The sequence below is a fragment of the Labrus bergylta genome, chromosome 5, assembly GCF_963930695.1.
Source record: "Labrus bergylta chromosome 5, fLabBer1.1, whole genome shotgun sequence".
Taxonomy (NCBI): domain Eukaryota; kingdom Metazoa; phylum Chordata; class Actinopteri; order Labriformes; family Labridae; genus Labrus; species Labrus bergylta.
Genome location: NC_089199.1, coordinates 13,220,654 through 13,239,301, shown reverse-complemented (window position 1 = coordinate 13,239,301; position 18,648 = coordinate 13,220,654). Strand labels below are relative to the sequence as shown.

The 18,648-nt window shown below is 36.5% G+C and overlaps 2 protein-coding genes across 3 annotated transcripts in view; one reads left to right on the top strand and one right to left on the bottom strand.

Annotated features, from left to right (window-relative positions):
* Nucleotides 1-1,548: 1,548 nt before the first annotated feature.
* slc6a11a (solute carrier family 6 member 11a) lies at nt 1,549-14,244 on the top strand. Of its 2 annotated transcripts, none has more exons than XM_065954860.1 (14): nt 1,549-1,875; nt 5,318-5,452; nt 5,551-5,691; nt 6,003-6,090; nt 7,563-7,695; nt 9,579-9,713; nt 9,801-9,904; nt 10,825-10,949; nt 12,202-12,314; nt 12,405-12,542; nt 12,679-12,781; nt 13,435-13,535; nt 13,661-13,805; nt 13,937-14,244. In XM_065954860.1, exons 1-14 carry the CDS (start codon nt 1,701-1,703, stop codon nt 13,954-13,956), a joined length of 1,656 nt encoding a protein of 551 aa, XP_065810932.1. In that variant the 5' UTR covers nt 1,549-1,700; the 3' UTR covers nt 13,957-14,244. The 2 variants fall into 2 exon arrangements, with proteins under 2 accessions (XP_065810932.1, XP_020497986.1); XM_020642330.2 differs by having other exon boundaries at nt 1,551-1,875; nt 13,635-13,805.
* A 3,519-nt stretch (nt 14,245-17,763) lies between these two features.
* ppil1 (peptidylprolyl isomerase (cyclophilin)-like 1) overlaps nt 17,764-18,648 on the bottom strand; it is a 2,015-nt gene continuing 1,130 nt past the window's right edge. Inside the window, exons 3-4 of the mRNA XM_020642425.3 lie at nt 18,320-18,388; nt 17,764-18,045 (exon numbers count right to left, since the gene is read on the bottom strand). Of these exons, the coding sequence (XP_020498081.1) occupies nt 17,825-18,045; nt 18,320-18,388 (290 nt within the window). The 3' untranslated portion in view covers nt 17,764-17,824. The remainder of the gene's footprint in view (nt 18,046-18,319; nt 18,389-18,648) is intronic.

The following is an 18,648-nucleotide window of genomic DNA, read 5'->3' as shown; positions in this document are numbered from 1 at the left end:
GAAGTATCTTTATGAGATTTAGCTGGAAGGACTGAATGCTGTTTGAAATCTTAAACCCAAGACCAGCAGTCAACAAGCTTTCTGTAAACTGTTGAAATGTCACTGCAATCTGACCGGTCGGAGAGACCAAAGTTCCTGCAGAGCCTCCTGCTGTGACCTTAAAATGCTAAGCTGCACACAAGTCATTCTTGCAACTGAAAAATTTGGAAGGCACAGATTAATAAAAGCTGCATTATTAAGTGCTAATTACAGGAGAAGCAGACGCAGAGAGTCACAATTTTAATTATTTTAGATCTTAGCGCAGAGTTTGATATTGTTGATCACACAATTTCAATTGATCGTCTCGAAAAATGGGTTGGTTTAAAGCATACTGCACTTAGCTGGTTTTACTCTCATCTTTTAGAAAGAACCTTTGCGGTCACCATCGGTAACTACTCCTCCTCTACCGCTATCATTACCTGTGGTGTACCGCAAGATTCGGTTTTAAGTCCCATTTTATTCACCATTTATATGCTGCCTCTTGGCCAAATAATTGAACGCCACAAAGCCAAACTCCACTCATATTTCAAAGAGCAGCCTTGGTCCCTTATTCACCAATGGCCAACCCACCACCAGAAATCTAGGAATAACATTCGATTGCAATCTCACCTTTGAAACCCATATTAAAACAGTTGTCCGATCATGCTTCTTCCATCTACGCACCATCTCCAAAATTAAAACATTACTAACCTAACCAGACCTTAAAAAGATCATCCGCGCCCTTATTTTTCATCCACGCCCTCTTGTAAACCTATGTTTTTAAAGGTGCTATATAAATAAAGTTAGAAGAATATTGAAAGTTCATTTGTGCCATGAACTCGTAGACTTTTCAAACAATTTCCATGCCTGTACAAAGGCTGACTGTTTTGATGTGTTAAGTGAGATTTGCCTTGGGTGCATACTGGCTGTCTGCCATTTCCCCTGAAATGTCCAAGCTACCACATTCTGAGAACATGTCTAAGTGTAGAAACACATCTATTACACGTTAAGATTAATCCTTCTGCCAGTCAGTAACCTAAAACCTGGATTGTTTTTTACGAGGCCACTGAAATCCTCATTTACAATCACTCTTAAAATGAAGCGTATGCAATATGTTCACTTTTAATAATGAAGTATTCAAACAGGTTGGTGTTTTAACTTTAAGCTGGATTTCAGAGAACTAATATTGGCTGGCAATGCAACATAAAACGACATTATGCCCATGAGACTTAAGCTCCCTAGACTTTTAACATGTGAATATCTCAAATACCAGCCATATTTTCTTCTCAAGCCATGATGATTTATGATCTTTTAAATTTGACTTAAGCCTGACAGACTAATGTACTGTATGTTCTGACTATGTTGAAATAGTTTTGCCTTGGGTAAAAATTATATGAGCGAGTCATCAGCCATTCACACCTTGTGTAAGTGTGAGAGAGAGCGCCTCTTTAAGAGTTCAATACTATGTCTAACAAGAAATTAGTCACACAAATCCGTCACACATCTATGTGCTGCAATGCTGCTTTCTGTTGTGCATCTGAAGGTCCCCCTTGTGGCTGGAATACCTTTCAGTCTTACAATTTGGCAAGTCCATTCAAATCTGCTGAAGACAGTCCCCAGGCAGTCCCAAAACTCAAGGATCCATGCTTGTGTTGCCATTCGACTAGCTCGCCCTGGGCAGGATGGCAGACTCTCTCTGTAGCCTGTTCCATCTCTCTCCCATGACTACTACACAAACAATCAAAGAGCGAGGCAAGTGGGCAAACAAGAAGGAGTTCATCCTGTCTGTAACCGGTGCTATTATTGGACTTGGAAATGTGTGGAGATTTCCATATCTTTGCTACAAGAATGGTGGTGGTAAGTGTAACTATTTCTTCTTCTGTTATGTTATTTTTCCTATACACAAACCTCATCTTAATTAAAATGCTGTTTAGTGTAAGATGCAGGCAAACTTTTAAAAATGTTTTTTGATTGCTTAAGAGAGGAATAAAGAAATTGCCTTTTTTTTAAAAAAAATATCTGTATCACTTTATTACTCACAAAGACACAAATATGTTTTTCTTTCTTTTACTTTTTGATTGATTGTTGAAATTGTTGCTTTTAAATATTGTAGGACTCATTATGATGAACAATAAATAACAGTGGACTGAGTAAAAGTACACCTACTTAAACAGAGGATTTGTATACCATAATAAACTGATAAATTCATTTCTTGATTTTTCTCAAACTGAATTATGTTTGCTGTAAAACTCTTAAATTATCCACCTGTGCCCCCCTTCTCCCCTTGTGTCACATCTGATAACAAAGGAATTGACAGGTTCCAAAGCCTATGACAATAACCTTATACTCATGTTTATGAAAGTGGGAAGCGAGTGCTGTAGTTCTGAGGCACAGATAGAAAATACCCTGAGAAGTCTTACACAAACAGACATCTTTGGTCAGCCAATCTTAATTATCTGACAGTGTAATATGGTCACAGGAGTTCTGGGACCAAACCGTTGGGTTTCTTGTTAATAAGCAAGAGGATTTTTAAATGAATTCCGTAGCTAACAGGCAGCCAGTGTATGGAGGAAAGAATGGGAGTAATGGGCTCCCTCTTTTGAGATCTAGAGTCAAAACTCAGGCTGCTGCATATTTCAACAGATGGAGATAAGAAAAACAGGACTGGATGATGTTTTCCTGCAAAACAGAGAATTGATCTGAGTTTAGAGGTGATGCTGTTTTTATTTATTTATTTATTTATTTGATAGATGGTCTTGTTTGTAGAAAATCAAAGTTCAGAGGTAAAGATTCAATAGCAGTCAATATCTTTATTTGGCCGTAATAAAAAAATAAAAAATAAAATAAAATAAAAAATAAAAAAATGAAAACAACAGCACCATTTCTATTGACAAAGTTTTTTTTGTGGGATCAAGCAGCCCAACGTAAAATATGATTAGGTTTTATCCAAGAAATACATTTGATTGTAGAGACCAAGGGAGTTGAATTTTATCAATCAATCAATCGTTATTTGTATAGTGCCAATTCATATAGTGCACCTGGAGACGCTTTACAAAAGAGCACAATTTCAGTGGTTGATTGTAACATGCATTTTTTTTCAACTTGGCCCAATTGTTCTTAACAGCACATTAAAGCTATTTATCTTCTTTAATAATGTTTAAACAACTCTTTTTTTTCTACGACAACACTGCAAATGTTGTACTTTTTACTCTACTACAGGCTGTGTATGAAATAATTAGTAATTTTTCACATTTCACGTTTTTATAACCTAGCTTCCCTGTGAAACAATGTAAATAAATATAAAAGTCCTTAAAAAATACCTGCAACCCAACACAAAGGGTAGCCTATTACATATGTTATTTTTGATGTTATATTCAAGCAGTTTAAACATTTGTTTTATCTACTTTGTTTTTACTAGTTCTACATTGTTGATTTAAAAGCCCATGTGACAGCTCTGGATTTCACCTCATGCAGCTTTGGTGTGATGAGGTTCAAAACCACCACAAGTTAGCTGATGTGAATTTGATTCCCCCTCCATCACTCCTAGCAATGTTTTTGTACGCATCACTTTTAATTTATATTAAAATTTATTATATTTATATAAAATTGATATATTTATTTATTCATTTTGCCAAAGTTGTATACAACATATGTATAGGCCACTTCTAGGCTATATATAAGTAGGCAATGCCACATGGTGATCTAAATAAAAAAGTGTGTACCACTTTTACTGACAAGGTCATGTTCTAAAAACCTATTTGTGGCCGAGGTCCGAAATCAACATTAATTTGGCAAGCACCAAATGCGGGTAGATTTTCCATTTGGGATAAAATTTCACAGGGCTATCCACCACGTGCCGTGTAAAAATGATACCCAACTGTCATATAACCTATAAAAGGAGTTTAGATATAGAGTTTGTTTACAACATAATATTATATTTTTTTAAAAGTATGTCCCTGTCCTTTGGGTGGTCTTCATGCTGTTTACTTCATTTTTGAAGCTTGTATCGTTCTAATCTATGATTGGACATTTGAGAAGTCATGCTATTTTGATCACATGACATCACAACTTGTGCTTAGTTTTATTGATTTTCATTTGTTGTAGGAAGACCTATATCGACTGGAGCTTAGGTGTCCCACATTAGGCAGTGTCCCACATTTGGCTAATTCACCCTACAGCTCAAATTTGGTAGCCCATGGAATAAGTTAACTGTACTATAACATGTTGTAGTACCATCAAACTCACAACACACATAAACCATGTCCTCTTGATGAAACTTCAGCTCTTAGTTTGTTGGAAATCTGTTGAGATTTCCATGCAGGCGCATTTCTTCTAAAGCTCTTTAATCCTAAATTTCAGGCTGCCAGGCAACACAATGTTATTCCTCTTTACTTCTCTCTGTTATGGTGTCAATCATGTTATATCTTGTCTCTCTTTTTTGCCGTATTATGTATCTCCATGCCGTAACTCGGGGGGTGAGGATAGCTAAACCGTGAATATATAGGGGCATAGTATTTAAATGACATTCGTTCAATTTATTACAATACCATGCAAGTTACCTTTTGTGGACACCCTCTTGCATACAAAATGTAATATCAGGTATAACTAGAGGACTGGAGGAAGTCAGCAATTACCAAGTTGTTCTTTGTTGAAGTAGTGCTTGACTGACATTTTTTAAATGATACATCATTAATGACAATAACTACAAAGGATGAGTCACATCTAAAGTGATCACCTTGGTCTCTTATCAGTCGTTTACACTAGTGCATGGTTTGTCATTTTTGCTATATAAGATATGTTTTTCATTTTACACTTCAAAAATCTTTGTGCTTGTGATTTGACTGATTTAAATTAAAAACAGTTTTGTTGCCAGAGCCTTTTAAGTAAGGTACTTAGAGCACTCACTACAGATGCAACTATTTTAACACCTAAAATACTCATTAAATGAAGAAAAGAAACTGAGCCAGTGTCAGTTGGGGCTTTATAATAAGACCAGCATCAGTTGATATGATGCTATGATGCTGATACTAAGTAGTTCGCTTAATAGCAAGTAGTTTATGGATTTTCTCAACCAACATCACTTTGTGCATCATAAAGACACAAAACCATATATTTTGCTTCTATAAATTGCTTTACATTGCATTGTGGGATTGTTCAGCAGAAAGTTGAGTAAATTTCATGGAGACCATTTTGCCATTACTTTCCCTTAAAGGGTAAACACTTACAATTAAAGTCATTCAAAAGTCCTTCCTTGTGTTTTGCACTTTGCATATTGACCATTTTTTCCTCATACTTGCAGGTGCATTCCTCATTCCTTATGTCCTGTTTCTTGTTACCTGTGGCATTCCTCTGTTCACACTGGAGACAGCACTGGGCCAGTACACCAGTCTGGGAGGAATCATGTGCTGGAGGAAGGTGTGCCCCTTGTTTGAAGGTGATCAAAAACTATAGTCAAGATGTACAGGTCAGAGTTGAGCAAATTAAGGAAGAAAACTACACCAAACAAATTCTATTATTTTCTTCTGTTTCCAGGATTGGGATACGCAAGCCAAATCATCATTTTGTATGGTGGCATCAGCTACATGGTGATTTTAGCCTGGGCATTTCTCTACCTTTTCTCATCCTTCTCCAGCAAGCTGCCATGGGCCACCTGTAATAATACATGGAATACAAGTAAATTCACTTTTATTCCTCTTCCAACAACACACCAATAACTATTGGGGTGTGTCAAGTTTCCATTTCAATTTTATGTTGAACTATAAATTCAAGTTTATAAGTTATAAGTTTATAATTTATTTCCAAGTTCATTCTAATTACAATCTTTACAAATAAAGACTGTATTATCTTATTGATTTTGTAATAATAGAGTGCCTGACAATTGTATCTTACCTAATCCATATCACTACTATTAAATAACAAATTAATTAAATTGAGCAAACATTTTCAGTTTGAGCTGTGTTTAGTAATACTCTGATATACTACAGATTCTTGTGTGGTACTGAACAGCCATAATTCCACTGCCAACTGGACCTCGCCTGTGAATGCATCATCATCTGTAACAGAGTTTTGGCAGTAAGTTTTTATCTACTGAATTAAGAAGAAATTAGTCAAAGATAATCAAGGGACAAGAAAAAAAAGATAAACCTATAATAAATGTATGCTGTGTTTATATGGAATACATTTTAAGGTTCACATAACACCTTGAAAATCTTGAAACACTTTGTCACTTTGAATTATGATGTGAACAGGAGTGCTCTGCTTATCAAAAGTTCCATATAAAATGCCCTTCTTACACATAATGAGGTAACAGTATTGTCTAACGCTGGCTGGGTGAGGTCAAACTTTGCTCAAGTCACTGAAATGTCTGTTCATTTTTATTGATTCATGTACAGGCAGGATGGCTATGGTATCTGTTTTACGGTCTGACACAACTTCAACTAATTTTAACGGTCTAATCAGCAGACAAAAACACCTGCGTGTAAAACACATTTAGAAGCCTTGAAATGGCTTTCTGAAATGTAGCCTACTATTACAGCAGCATGACGCACAAATCAAACATACCCTTGAACTAAATAGCACACAGGTGTTATGACTGCTCTCTTTATCATATCATATCAATCTATCAGTCAAGCTAGCCTCCTCATGTTTGTTTACATAAAAATTCAAATTCAAAAGTCAAATTCATTTAAATCACAACAGAATATGAGAAAACTATATTTTTGGTGATGCTTCTTTTTTGTAAACATTTTATGTACAGAGCATCTCTCATCACCAACAATGAATCCTGTTCAGTAGGTCAACTACGATGCAGACTCACCGTTGGAGGGTGTAACAAATCACTCCCGGTCCACACTCAGGTTTTGGACAGCCCTGAATGTTGCAGACGCTCCACAGGGGTGAGAAAGGCCCCCAGAATAGCTCCCACAGCAGTTCACTTTACAAAGTGTTCTAATCAGCCAGAATAATAAAAAAAAACACCTGTGTGCTGAAGATGAGACGGGCCTGAACCTTAGAGCATGTAATATCATCAAACGATTGCGCAGCTTGGCTTTCATTATCATGATAGACAAATTGACTTGTCAATCACAGATGTATTTAATAACATGAATTATGTCTGCTTTTCCTTTGAGTTTGCCAGCACCAGGAATTTAGTATTGTTGTGTCTGGTTTATCTGGATAGTTTAATGTAACAATGCAATTGTTATTAGCTAAACCTTTGATTTCAATTTTTACAAAGAATACATTGATTTTCGTCAGTTTTCACACTACAACATTGCTAAGAAATGTTATAAATACATGGGCAGAAGATGGTCTCTGTGTGGACACGTCTTATTTTATTTATTTATTTAGTTTTTATTTTACAGGGACATTGCATTATAATAAAAATTTCTGTAAATATGCCAGATTTAGCCAAAAGGCTAATTTTCATCTGTTACAGTTTTGTTGTTGTAGGGAAAAAACACAAAATAGCAATAAAACAGATAAGTTATGCTAAGTTGTATCTTTCCTTAAATTATTACTTGACATATATTTGGTCCTTACAGTCGACGGGTGCTGAGAATCTCATCGGGCATAGACTCCCTGGGAGACATACAATGGGACCTTTCTTTGTGCCTTCTTCTGGCCTGGATCATCTGCTACTTCTGTGTCTGGAAGGGAGTGAGATCCTCAGGAAAGGTGAGGCTAAAGATCTAAAACACAAATAAGACCTTTCCCTCAGCCATTTTTATCTTTATTTTATCTCTTTATTTTGACTTTATCAACACATATTGATCACTTAAATCTTACCTTGGATCATTCCAAACAGTATCTAAACTCTTAGTATCAACATCAAGTCACCCAAAACGTTTTTGTGTCAGTTATTAGGTCAATGCTACCAAAATGTAAAGGGCTGTACTGGTCAAAACTATATTTTTAATGTTTTTTCTCAGCAAGTCAGTCAATCCTGGGAAAAATTCCTAAAATTAAAAAGGTTTAATTTCTTCCACATTTTTGATAACACTGACTCCTTACTGTAGGCTACTATATTACTTTTTCAACTTGCTGAATGCTACTTTATTCTGTAGCATACTGAGCTTTTTAGATTAAGATTTCACGATAGTGTAGTAGTCACCGTTTAGTTGCAACACCTGCTAAAGTAAGTAAAAGTAATTCTTTGGATGACGTAAATCTGTGATTTTCTTTCTCTGCCAACCTTTTTCAGTATCAGTGGCTGTGTAAAGTAAACACATTGATTACGAGAAGCATGTTATGGCTGTAAGCAACCTCTGACACCGTAGTCTGAAACTGTCTGGCTCCCACTGTGCCTAGTAAGCAGGACAAAGAGACAGTGGTTTGATAAGTACAGTCAATGTCAAGGCCAATATAAGCAAGCACATGCAGGTTCTTTTGGCGTAAAGGATGTTTTTGCTTGCCAAAGCACCAGTCTGCTTTGAAGTTCATATCACCCCAAGTCTCTTCTTTGCCAGACATTGCTTAAGAAGAACATAATGTGCGAATGTTGCTCAATACAGCAGTTATCAACTACATAAACAAATCCTTTTAAAATAGACTGATCAGAAAAATCATGAAGAAAATATAATCTCTACTCTTCCTCTCTGGCATCTTGAAAGGTTAGTAAATCAGTAGATATCCTTGCTTGATAAAAAAGGTATTTTGCACCTGTGGTTACCTTAGACCTGCTCCCGCATGCATTCCACTCTCAACTGCCACTCACTTTCAAGCCCAGGGTGTCAAGAAAGAATGATTATGAGTGATTTTTTTCACCTTGGTGTGAAAAATGGCCACAGGCCAAAGCTGTAATTAGTGGGAGGTTCAAAGGATGAGGAAGACTGGCATGAGGTCTGTGTTTGTGGGAAAGTGAACTGGAAATGCTGACTGACAAAATGCTACAGACAGATGTTCGTAATAGATCTTGTTTTCTGTCGCCCATTGCTTAACATGAATTTTTTTCCACCTGCTGTAATTTTCCCTTGATGACTTAAGCATGAGTTACACAAGTAGATCTGGTTCGATAAATTAATTGGCAGGAAATATCTCACGTAACTTGATATGTGTAAACTTGTGACTTAATGGCAAGCAATAGAATCCTGAGAGACAATACAGGTTTTTTACACCTGTTTCAAGGTGGTGTGTGTGTTGGTGGAAAAGTTACTGGACTGGCAACACTCTTGGCTTGTGTAATAGTTGAGTAATCGAGTTGTATAATTGTGTTATGCCACGTTACAAAACATGTCACGTGACAAAAAATGTTAAAAAAACATAGAAAATAGATAATTTAACTTTTGATGTGATTCATCTTCTGTGTTGTTAATGCAACAAAGAGATTGTTTTAACGGTGTTCTTGTATTTTGCAGTTTTATTGTTTTTCTAATTATTACTTTGAATTGTTTTTATACTGTCTACGGAAAGCACTTGCTACAAGGTACAACATTTCTATATTTTATATATATATATGTGTGTGTATATATATATATATATATATATATATATTAGGATATTATAACATATAGTGAAGTACTTTTTAACTTGTAACAAAGACATTTTCTATCTATATTCAGGCTACCTACTTCACAGCCACTTTCCCCTTCGTAATGTTGGTGGTGCTTTTAATTCGGGGGATTACCCTTCCAGGAGCCCTGCATGGCATCAAGTACTACCTTTACCCAAGTCCTGGACGGCTGGCTGACCCACAGGTCTCACCTTGATTATAAATACAGTTGAATTCTTTTATGAAACAAGTAGAATTGTTTTTAGTGTAATGATAAATCTCTGGTTTTTAGGTTTGGATGGATGCTGGAACACAAATATTTTATTCGTATGCTATATGTTTGGGATGTCTCACAACGCTTGGGAGCTACAACAAGTACAACAACAACTGTTACAGGTAAATACTTGATGACAGGAGTGGTGAGGAAAGGGACATTTGAATGTGGGGAGCTATTGTAGGGAAGGGGTGTAAATAGCAGGTGCTTCAAATTATAAAAAAGAAAAAAAGCAAGGTTAAATAATGCTTTGGTTATAATTGAACAGCAGGTTACAACATGACAGCCTTCAACGTCAGCACATTCACTTGTGTACATCAATAATGTACCTATCAAATACATACAAAAGGCATCAATCAGAAATAAGCATCATCAAAATAATTGTCGCAACAAAAAGCATATTTAGGTTAAAAAGAAATGCTTCACTTGTTAACAAAGACTGTGAACAATGTCCGGAGACATTGAGGAACATTGAGGCTTTATTTTACAATACCACGGAATCTAGAAGTCTTGAAATGTGTTCTCCCAGAATCCTTAGATGCAGGACTAAAAACTGTGAAGTATGTTTATGTTATCTGGTGCATCAGACTTCGGAACCAGCCACTCAAACCAAGAATCACAGGCGAATGTTCATCATCATTTACATTACTGGAAGCCTTTACAAATTAAAACAGGATTATATTTGGGACCCAGATGGCCCAGGAGTTAGTTCAAGCCACACCATTCAGCTGCCATTGTTTGAGCATTAGACCCATGATAAATTATTCATTTCAGTAGCTAAAGTTTCAGCTAATAATACCCGAATGTTGTTTTTTATCAAATCAATCAATAAATAAAACACCAGGAACATCCTAAATGCAGCGTTTTTGTCTATTAATACTTTTACTTGGTTTGCAGAAGTAAGTAATTAAATTTTAATGTTCAAATATCAAGGTGTCTGTAAGCGTGTTCTGTATATTAATTTCCTGAAATAATTTCATAAGTTTAACAGAAGCCGGCCACTGAGAAAGAAGTAAAGGTTGTGTTTTTTTTTCCTTTGCAGAGACTCCTTCCTACTCTGCTTGTTGAATAGCGGGACAAGCTTCCTATCTGGCTTTGCCATTTTCTCAATTCTGGGCTACATGTCACAAAAGCAAGGTGTTGACATTTCTTCAGTTGCAGAGTCAGGTATGAATATGAATCAACTCTGTGTCATTTAAAAATACTTAAAGGAGCAATATTTAATTATCTACTGAATTCAATCATAAAATGATCTTATTTTATCACCAGACATTAAGAAAAAATGCTATGTTTAAGTGCTGGCTTCTCTGACAACAATGCAGCACCCAGTTTGTCCTCCCTCTGTCCTCCCCTTTTTATTTTTTCCAGAGAAGGTACAGGGTTTTAAGGCACACCCACAAAGCTGTTTCAGACAGGCGGGCAAGCAAAATGCTTCAGATTTAACTGTCTGTACCTGACCTTAAAAGCCTCTGCATTTTTCTAATAAGCTCCATGACCAAAACTAGGATGTAGAGCTGGCTAAACACTGAAGCTTCCGTGTCAGCGACATGGCAACCTGCATGCACATCGACTCTAGGGAGGAGGGGGTGGAGGGAGACAGCTCTCTCCAATGTTTTGAATTTGGACTGCAGTACCATTTTTAAAATCTGTGTTACCAGATACATATTTCTCCTTACAACTTTCATAATATATGATGCTGTTTTCTGCAGGAAATGAAAGGAATTTGGTAAATGGAATACTTTCAATATAGAAAGAATAATATAATTTAAAAAATATAATTCAGTGGACTCCTTCTCTCAGACAGGATTCAAAGAAAGTACTGGAGCACACGAAGGCAAATTTATATAGGTACAAAGGAGTAACGTATCGATGCACTGCGTCTTCCTTCAGAGTTAAAACCTCAAAGAGTCAAAAGGAAGACGCAGTGCATTGAAACATTAGTCCTTAGCATCTATATAAAATTTGCCTTAAGTGATTCATGTTCTCCAGTACTTTCTTTGGATCCTGTCTGAGAGAAGGAGCCCTATTGATATAAATTAATAATTATATCTTGAACGTCAAAGGTCCTTCTCTGAGAGCACAAACCTCCATTTGTGGAGCGGCTGAAGAGCTAGCGTTTCCTTCTATTTTGCTAGAATAATATAATTATTAACGAAGTATAGAATTAGGTAACTCAATACAATCATTTGTTGTCATTAAGTATGACATGAAATTATTATCATGTGAATAAAGGAAAAATAAAGATAATGAATTTACATGACAATCTTGATTATCAAACATTTCCCTACGACAACATTTTACACCATACCTGAGTCATTGGATTCTCAATCTGATTTATACAACACAATTTTTAGTCTCCTCAGTATTGTGGAAAATGTGTTAATTGAATCTACCCCTACCTTACTGTACTCTCTGGCAGGTCCTGGCCTTGTGTTCATTATCTACCCACAAGCTGTGACCCTTCTGCCTTGGCCTCAGGCCTGGTCTGTGTGCTTCTTCAGCATGATCATCTTGTTAGGAATAGACGGTCAGGTCAGATGCAGCTTTGCTTAAATCTCCCCAAAATATCATGCAACAACCCTTCTTTTGTTAAGTGCTAACCAGCCTTCTCTGACTCTCTAGTTTGTTGGGCTCGAGTCCATCATGACATCCCTTGCAGATGTCTTCCCATCCCAGATCCGACAAGGGTACCGCAGAGAGCTGCTTCTGATGCTGGTCTGTGTTTGTTGCTATACACTTGGCCTGGTATTAGTGTCAGAGGTAAGTTTTCAAAGTACCCTATTTGGTGGTCACAGATCAGGTCAATTGCTTATTTGAGATAAATTTGCTGTCCATTAAAAAAACAATCCACAGCTGATTGATTACAAGTCCAATTCATTGGCTGTTTTGATTTCAGGCTGGCGCATACATTCTGCAGATCTTTGATCACTATGTATGCAGTGGTCCCACTCTTCTCCTGATGGCGGTCTTACAGTCACTGGTCATTGGATGGATTTATGGTGAGATACTCAGTGATAAGACAGTCTTTATATTTTTGGTATCACACTTTGAATAAGAGCCTTGCCCTAATTCCATTCTTTGTATTTATGTCAATGTTTTGAATGTCTAGCATTTATGCCCTTAAATTTAAGTGAACTAAAAGCTCTCAGTATGGATTCTTAGCTGGTAAGTTTTGGGTTTGTTGTTGAAGCAAGGATTAACTTCAAACACTGCTTTGAGATGCTTCAACGTATTATTGTATCTTTAAGAACCATCAAAGAAGAAAAAGGTTGCAAGTGTAACACAGTAAAAAAAAAGAACGATAACCCAACAGTAATCAATCAATGATCTAAAAATGACAAGACAATTAGTGTATGGAAATGTCTTAAAATGTACGAAGATACACTAAACAGCTATGAACCTAAAATAGGTTAAAAATGAAAGAGTAACGTTTGTTTTGGCCCCAGATCCGACAGAAATGTGCATTATCAGTGAAACTGTAGCTTTGTAGCAATGAAACCAACTAGAAGAAGAATATAATCTCTTTGTCTGTATGTTGCAGTTTTCTTTTTACAAACTACCAAAACTCCAAACATGAGTGCTACATAGTTCTGTTGTATTAGTAGTATGACGTTGGGACAGAGCCTGTGTAATGTATGTGTCCCTGTCCAAGGTGCTGAACGCTTCAGTGACAACATTGAGGACATGATTGGGTACAAGCCTCTGCCGCTTTTCAAGTACTGCTGGATGTATGGCACCCCTGCTATTTGCTCTGTAAGTTAGCACACTGGAATAGATCATATTCAAATAAATTGTCTCTTCCTTTTGTCAAACAGATTTAATATATTTATAATTGTATTGTTTTCTTTAAAGGGAACTCTTGTCTTTTTGCTTCTGAGATACACCCCCCTGAGGTTCAACAAGACCTATGTTTATCCTTGGTGGGCGTACGGTATTGGATGGTTTTTGGCCATGTCATCTGTTGTAATGATTCCATTGACCATGGTCTTCAAACTGGCCAAAGAAAAAGGGACTCTGTTGCAGGTGACTGTTCGTTATAAGTTATTGTATAGTTTTCAGGAGCATTTCAAGTTTGGTAATATATGTTTTGTTGCACATTTTGTTCTATTCTGCTGATAGGAATATGCTTTAATGATATCATTATCTTCCTCTAGCGTATCAAGCAAAGCCTTAAAGCAGCAGATGACCTTCCAGTGATGGCAAAGGAAATGGCAAGTTTCAGAGTCCCACTGAATGTTCGTGATGATAATAAAAATGGCAAAATGTAATGAACAGCCGGATCACCCTTACAAGGGGAGTTTATACAACATTAAGGCTTTATACCAATCCTTTTATTTTACAAATATATATATATTGATTTCTATACATGGTGGTAGTGCTCATTTATGGTTATGTGTTTCAGGTGAGGTGAACTGTGGCTTTAGTGTATTGAATGTGTAATAGTGTTTTATAGAACGTCACATTTTGTATGAGATTTTTACATTTATTTAGCAACCAACAACACTACGCAATTAAAAGATTAAATAGAGTAATGGTGTCCTGAGTAGAGAGAAATTAAATTTCCTCCTGGTATGTTTTGTAATCTGAGCTTTTCATTTCTAAGTAGCAGTTTATCATATTTTATACAAATGCATCACAGTAAAGTGACAGAAGGTTATTTTGTCTGTTGGTTCACTTGTACCATAGACAGCAGGGCACTTTGTAGTTCTTATATTTCACTTATGGCTTATAGATGTATACAGTATTGCATTGTCTGTAATCATCTGCTTCTGGATTTATCTAGCACAAAATACCCCAGATCTTTTTCCCTCTCAGTGCACTGGGCCTGAGTCACTTTTCTTTTTAATCTAATGACAGTATGATGTCGTCTAGTGACACCATTAGGGGATCTATGGTGTCTGCATGTCCCAGCCGTTTTATAACAAACACAAAATCGTATTGCTGTCTATAGGCAGGGCATTACTATAGCTCCACATTGTTAAGATAGTTACTGTTCACATCACTTGTTATTAAATAAACTTGCTAACACTTTGAAATATACATAAATTCATGTCCTGAGATTATTCCAGCAGCTAATCAAAAGCATATTTACCAAAATGTCTAACTTTTTGTCCTTAGTGCTTAAGTATATTTGCATTGTGGTTTTTATATATTGAACATATATATATATATATATATATATATATATATATAAGGGGAACATTTTTAAACAAGGGAGTGATTTCTTACTTCTTACTTTGGGATCATAATGTGTGACATGGAAATGACTTAACACACTCTTTGTAACCTTGAGATAAAGTTGTTTACTTTCAATGAAGGATTATCAGCAGGCCTGTCTGTGACCTCAGTGACCTTCTGTACATATTTTCAATGACCCAAATCTTAACCGTGACCTATGACTTCTGTGACCTCTCGAGCTCTTCTCCGGTTCCTTTTCTATGTTGTTCTTAGTGTCCTGTTTGTCTGAATGAACAGCCTGAGCAGCAGTTATTCTGTTATTTACAGAGTAGGCTCCTTTCACACATGCACTTAACACCTGTTCATGTCTTGGACCTTAAAGGGGTCTTCTGCTTTTTCTGGTTTTATATGCTCTTTAGTGTGTTTTCCATTGTGTCCTGTGCATGTTTAGGCACATCTATGTGCAAAAATTCAAAGTCCGCAGAAAAGCGGCTTCTCCTATGTCCTCCTGTTAGCTGTAGCATTAGCTGCATGTGACGCTCGGTTCTAGCCCCCCTCGAAAAAAATTTGCCAGTGTGACGTCTTGTCAGTGTGATATCACTGATCTAAGCCCATTGGCTCGTTGTGGCAAGCCCAGCAGCTCATGTTGCACGCCCATTAACTGCCTGCGGTAGCACACTAGTGCTAAGGTGCTAATGTTTTTGCTCCCCTCGGAGCCAAAGTGGCTGCAATATGGTAAAAGGGGTAGGACATTTGCGAGAAACGTGCTGAGCGACTCACCAATTATGGCAGAGCCGACAGGCTGACCAATCAGATCAGACTTGGCACACGTGGGGACTCTGAACGTGGGCACTTCAGAGAGCGAGTCAGAAGCGAGCCGGTGCATAGAGCGGCAGTACATGAAAACAGACACTTTTTTCGAACTTTAGCTATTGTGGACATACTTTAGTAGGTACATAAATTAAATATATGAACCCCAAAAAGGGCATAATATGACCTCTTTAACCTGCAGGGCTGGTTTTGAGAACACAAATATCACATTTAGTTATGTAAACACGGCTCCAACAACAGTACAGCTGGCAGGCCTCATTCTTCTTACTCATTGTAGACAGTCATGACTTAGAGAGACATTTACAGAGGACATACTTGATTTCTGCTGGATTTATAAGTAATATGTCACACATTCTTCCTAAGTATTAACAGTCATTTTCAAAAGCAAACTCAAAGTAGAGACAGGTCAGGCAGCAGACATGCAGCCAGTATGCAGCTGTCAAACTCTGCTCATGCATGCTGTGTGAACTTGTGTAGTGTAAACATCATCAGATATTATCAGGTATTGTAAAATACATTTCTTCTCTTTCTTACAAAGTGACCTCTAAGGAATACAAACTCTACAAGCACAAAACACAGGTTTGGTGTTTTTTATTGCTACTCAGATTATCTACACTTCCTTGTGACTGGCGTTGACAAAATCAAGGAGTGATAATGCTTATAATTTTCTTATGTTTTATATATATATATATGTTTTATTTTTATACCTTTTTTATCTATTTTTTTCCATCAAATAGAGACAGGCTTTTTTTCTTTTTTTTTGCCAAAATAGATATACCTCCTCAGAAGTGTTGAGCTGTACTTGCTGCTTAAATTTCTAGTATGACAAATCTAACAGTGCCTTAAACCCGACAGCTGACACTAACTTCACTGTTTTAGGTTCATAGCATGTCCTTAGTTTTCTTTATTGGTGTTTTTTTTTTTTATATAAATGAGCTTTTCTTTATGTATCACTTATTTGTGGATGAAACTGAATAGTAAAATACTTAATGGAGCACTGTGGCTTGTTCATTTTGTGTTGATTTATGTGAGAATGTGAGTGATGGACGAGTGATCTGTATGACATAACTTGAGAACAACACAAGTCATGGCAAGAACAGAAAGGCTGTTGTCAAGAGGTAATCAAGAAGACAATGACTTTAGAGAAACGTGTAGAAGTGAGTTTGTATTTCTCATAACGGGTTGTGTAAAGTTCACAGATTCAAGCATGAAACAAGTGAAGGTGTCTAAAACTTGTCAGAACCACATGAATGAATTTGAACCCTTCCATGCTTTTAATTCTACCTTTCATACATTTATGAACTTATAGAAATTGTTCTCCAGGGCTGTCAGAAGATCTAACAGTCAGTCTTTCATAATGTGTTCATGGCAAACAAAAAGCAGGGCCCAGTCAAGATCACTTTTTTCTGATTCAGATTCCTCTTGTCTGCTCTAACAATTCTTCAATACCTACTGCATCTCTTCTTTGCAGCAGGGCTGCAATTAGTCACATCTACGATGTGGATAAATAGGCTCAATGTTTTATCAACTGATAACTTGGGTCTTTAAAATACATTATATGTGCACATCACAATGTTAAGAGGAACTTCTTAAATGTCTGTCAATTCATCCAAATGATTAAAACTGACACTATCCAGCCAACTATAAAAAGACCAACAATCAATGAATTTAAGTATAAGTAAATGATAATGATATAAAAACGGGCATTTGCAAAGTGTAACATGTACCATGGAATGACAGAATAATTGAGGCCAGGTCTTGCTGAACAGGTCGGATCTTAAGTATCCATAAACAATGAACCAGAAGTTTCAAACCTGAAAATTACTTTAGTGAAGTAGTCTGCAATTTAGAAAAAGATGCCGCCCTATTTTATGTTGTGACAATGTCTGTTTTCAATTTTTGTTTGTGTCACTCAGATTTAAGTGTTGCAAGACTTTAACGTTAATTAAGAAAAATGAATCTTGCACATTAAAAAATTTAACAAACATTTATTGAAAAAAAAAAAAACCTGTATAAAAATGATCAGTATTTCTTTAATTTGCTACACTGCATCTGACGATTTTGATATCATCGATGGGTCGATCCTGTCCACTAGTCTCAACCATCCCAATCCGGTTCAGCACTCCCATCCCCTGGCATACTCTTCCAAAAATAGTGTGCTTTCCATCTAACCACTGTGAGGGGGCCAGTGTGAGGAAGAACTGGCTTCCGTTTGTGTCAGGTCCTGCATTGGCCATCGCGAGAATACCAGCACCTAATAGGTATACAAATGAGATGACAGAATTAAAACATTGTCGCTTTTCACTTTTATTCAAAGATGCTAAATGTTAGCAAGCACCACGAAACAAGAAGTTGTCTCAATTATTATTGGGATATCAAATAAAGAAAAAGCACAAGGTATTGACTTTTGCACAACATTTATTCCACATCTCTGCTTAGTACCCTGATCATTAGAATCATTCATCTTTTCCCAATCTGACTCCTTGTAATTAATTATACTTAATGTTCTTTATATCATGTAGAATTACCTGTGAATTTCAGCTCCAGGCTCAGTTCATCTTCAAACTGTTTACCAAATATGGAAGCACCACCGCGACCTGCAAAAGAAACAAGTATCAGTGAGAATGTGAGCCAAATGTACAAAAAAGTCATCTTGACGTCTTGAAATATTTCAGAAATTCAGATTTTCATTCACAGCCAAAAACAAGTTTGGATTATGAATCTAATTCAAGGGTGTCTGGTTTATAAAGTGAATGATAAGTTGCCAAACAAAGTATGAGTATGAGCCATCACATGTGGTTTGAGCCTTTAAGTGATGCGGAGAATAAAGGAGAAGCATTTTATAGAAACAATGTAA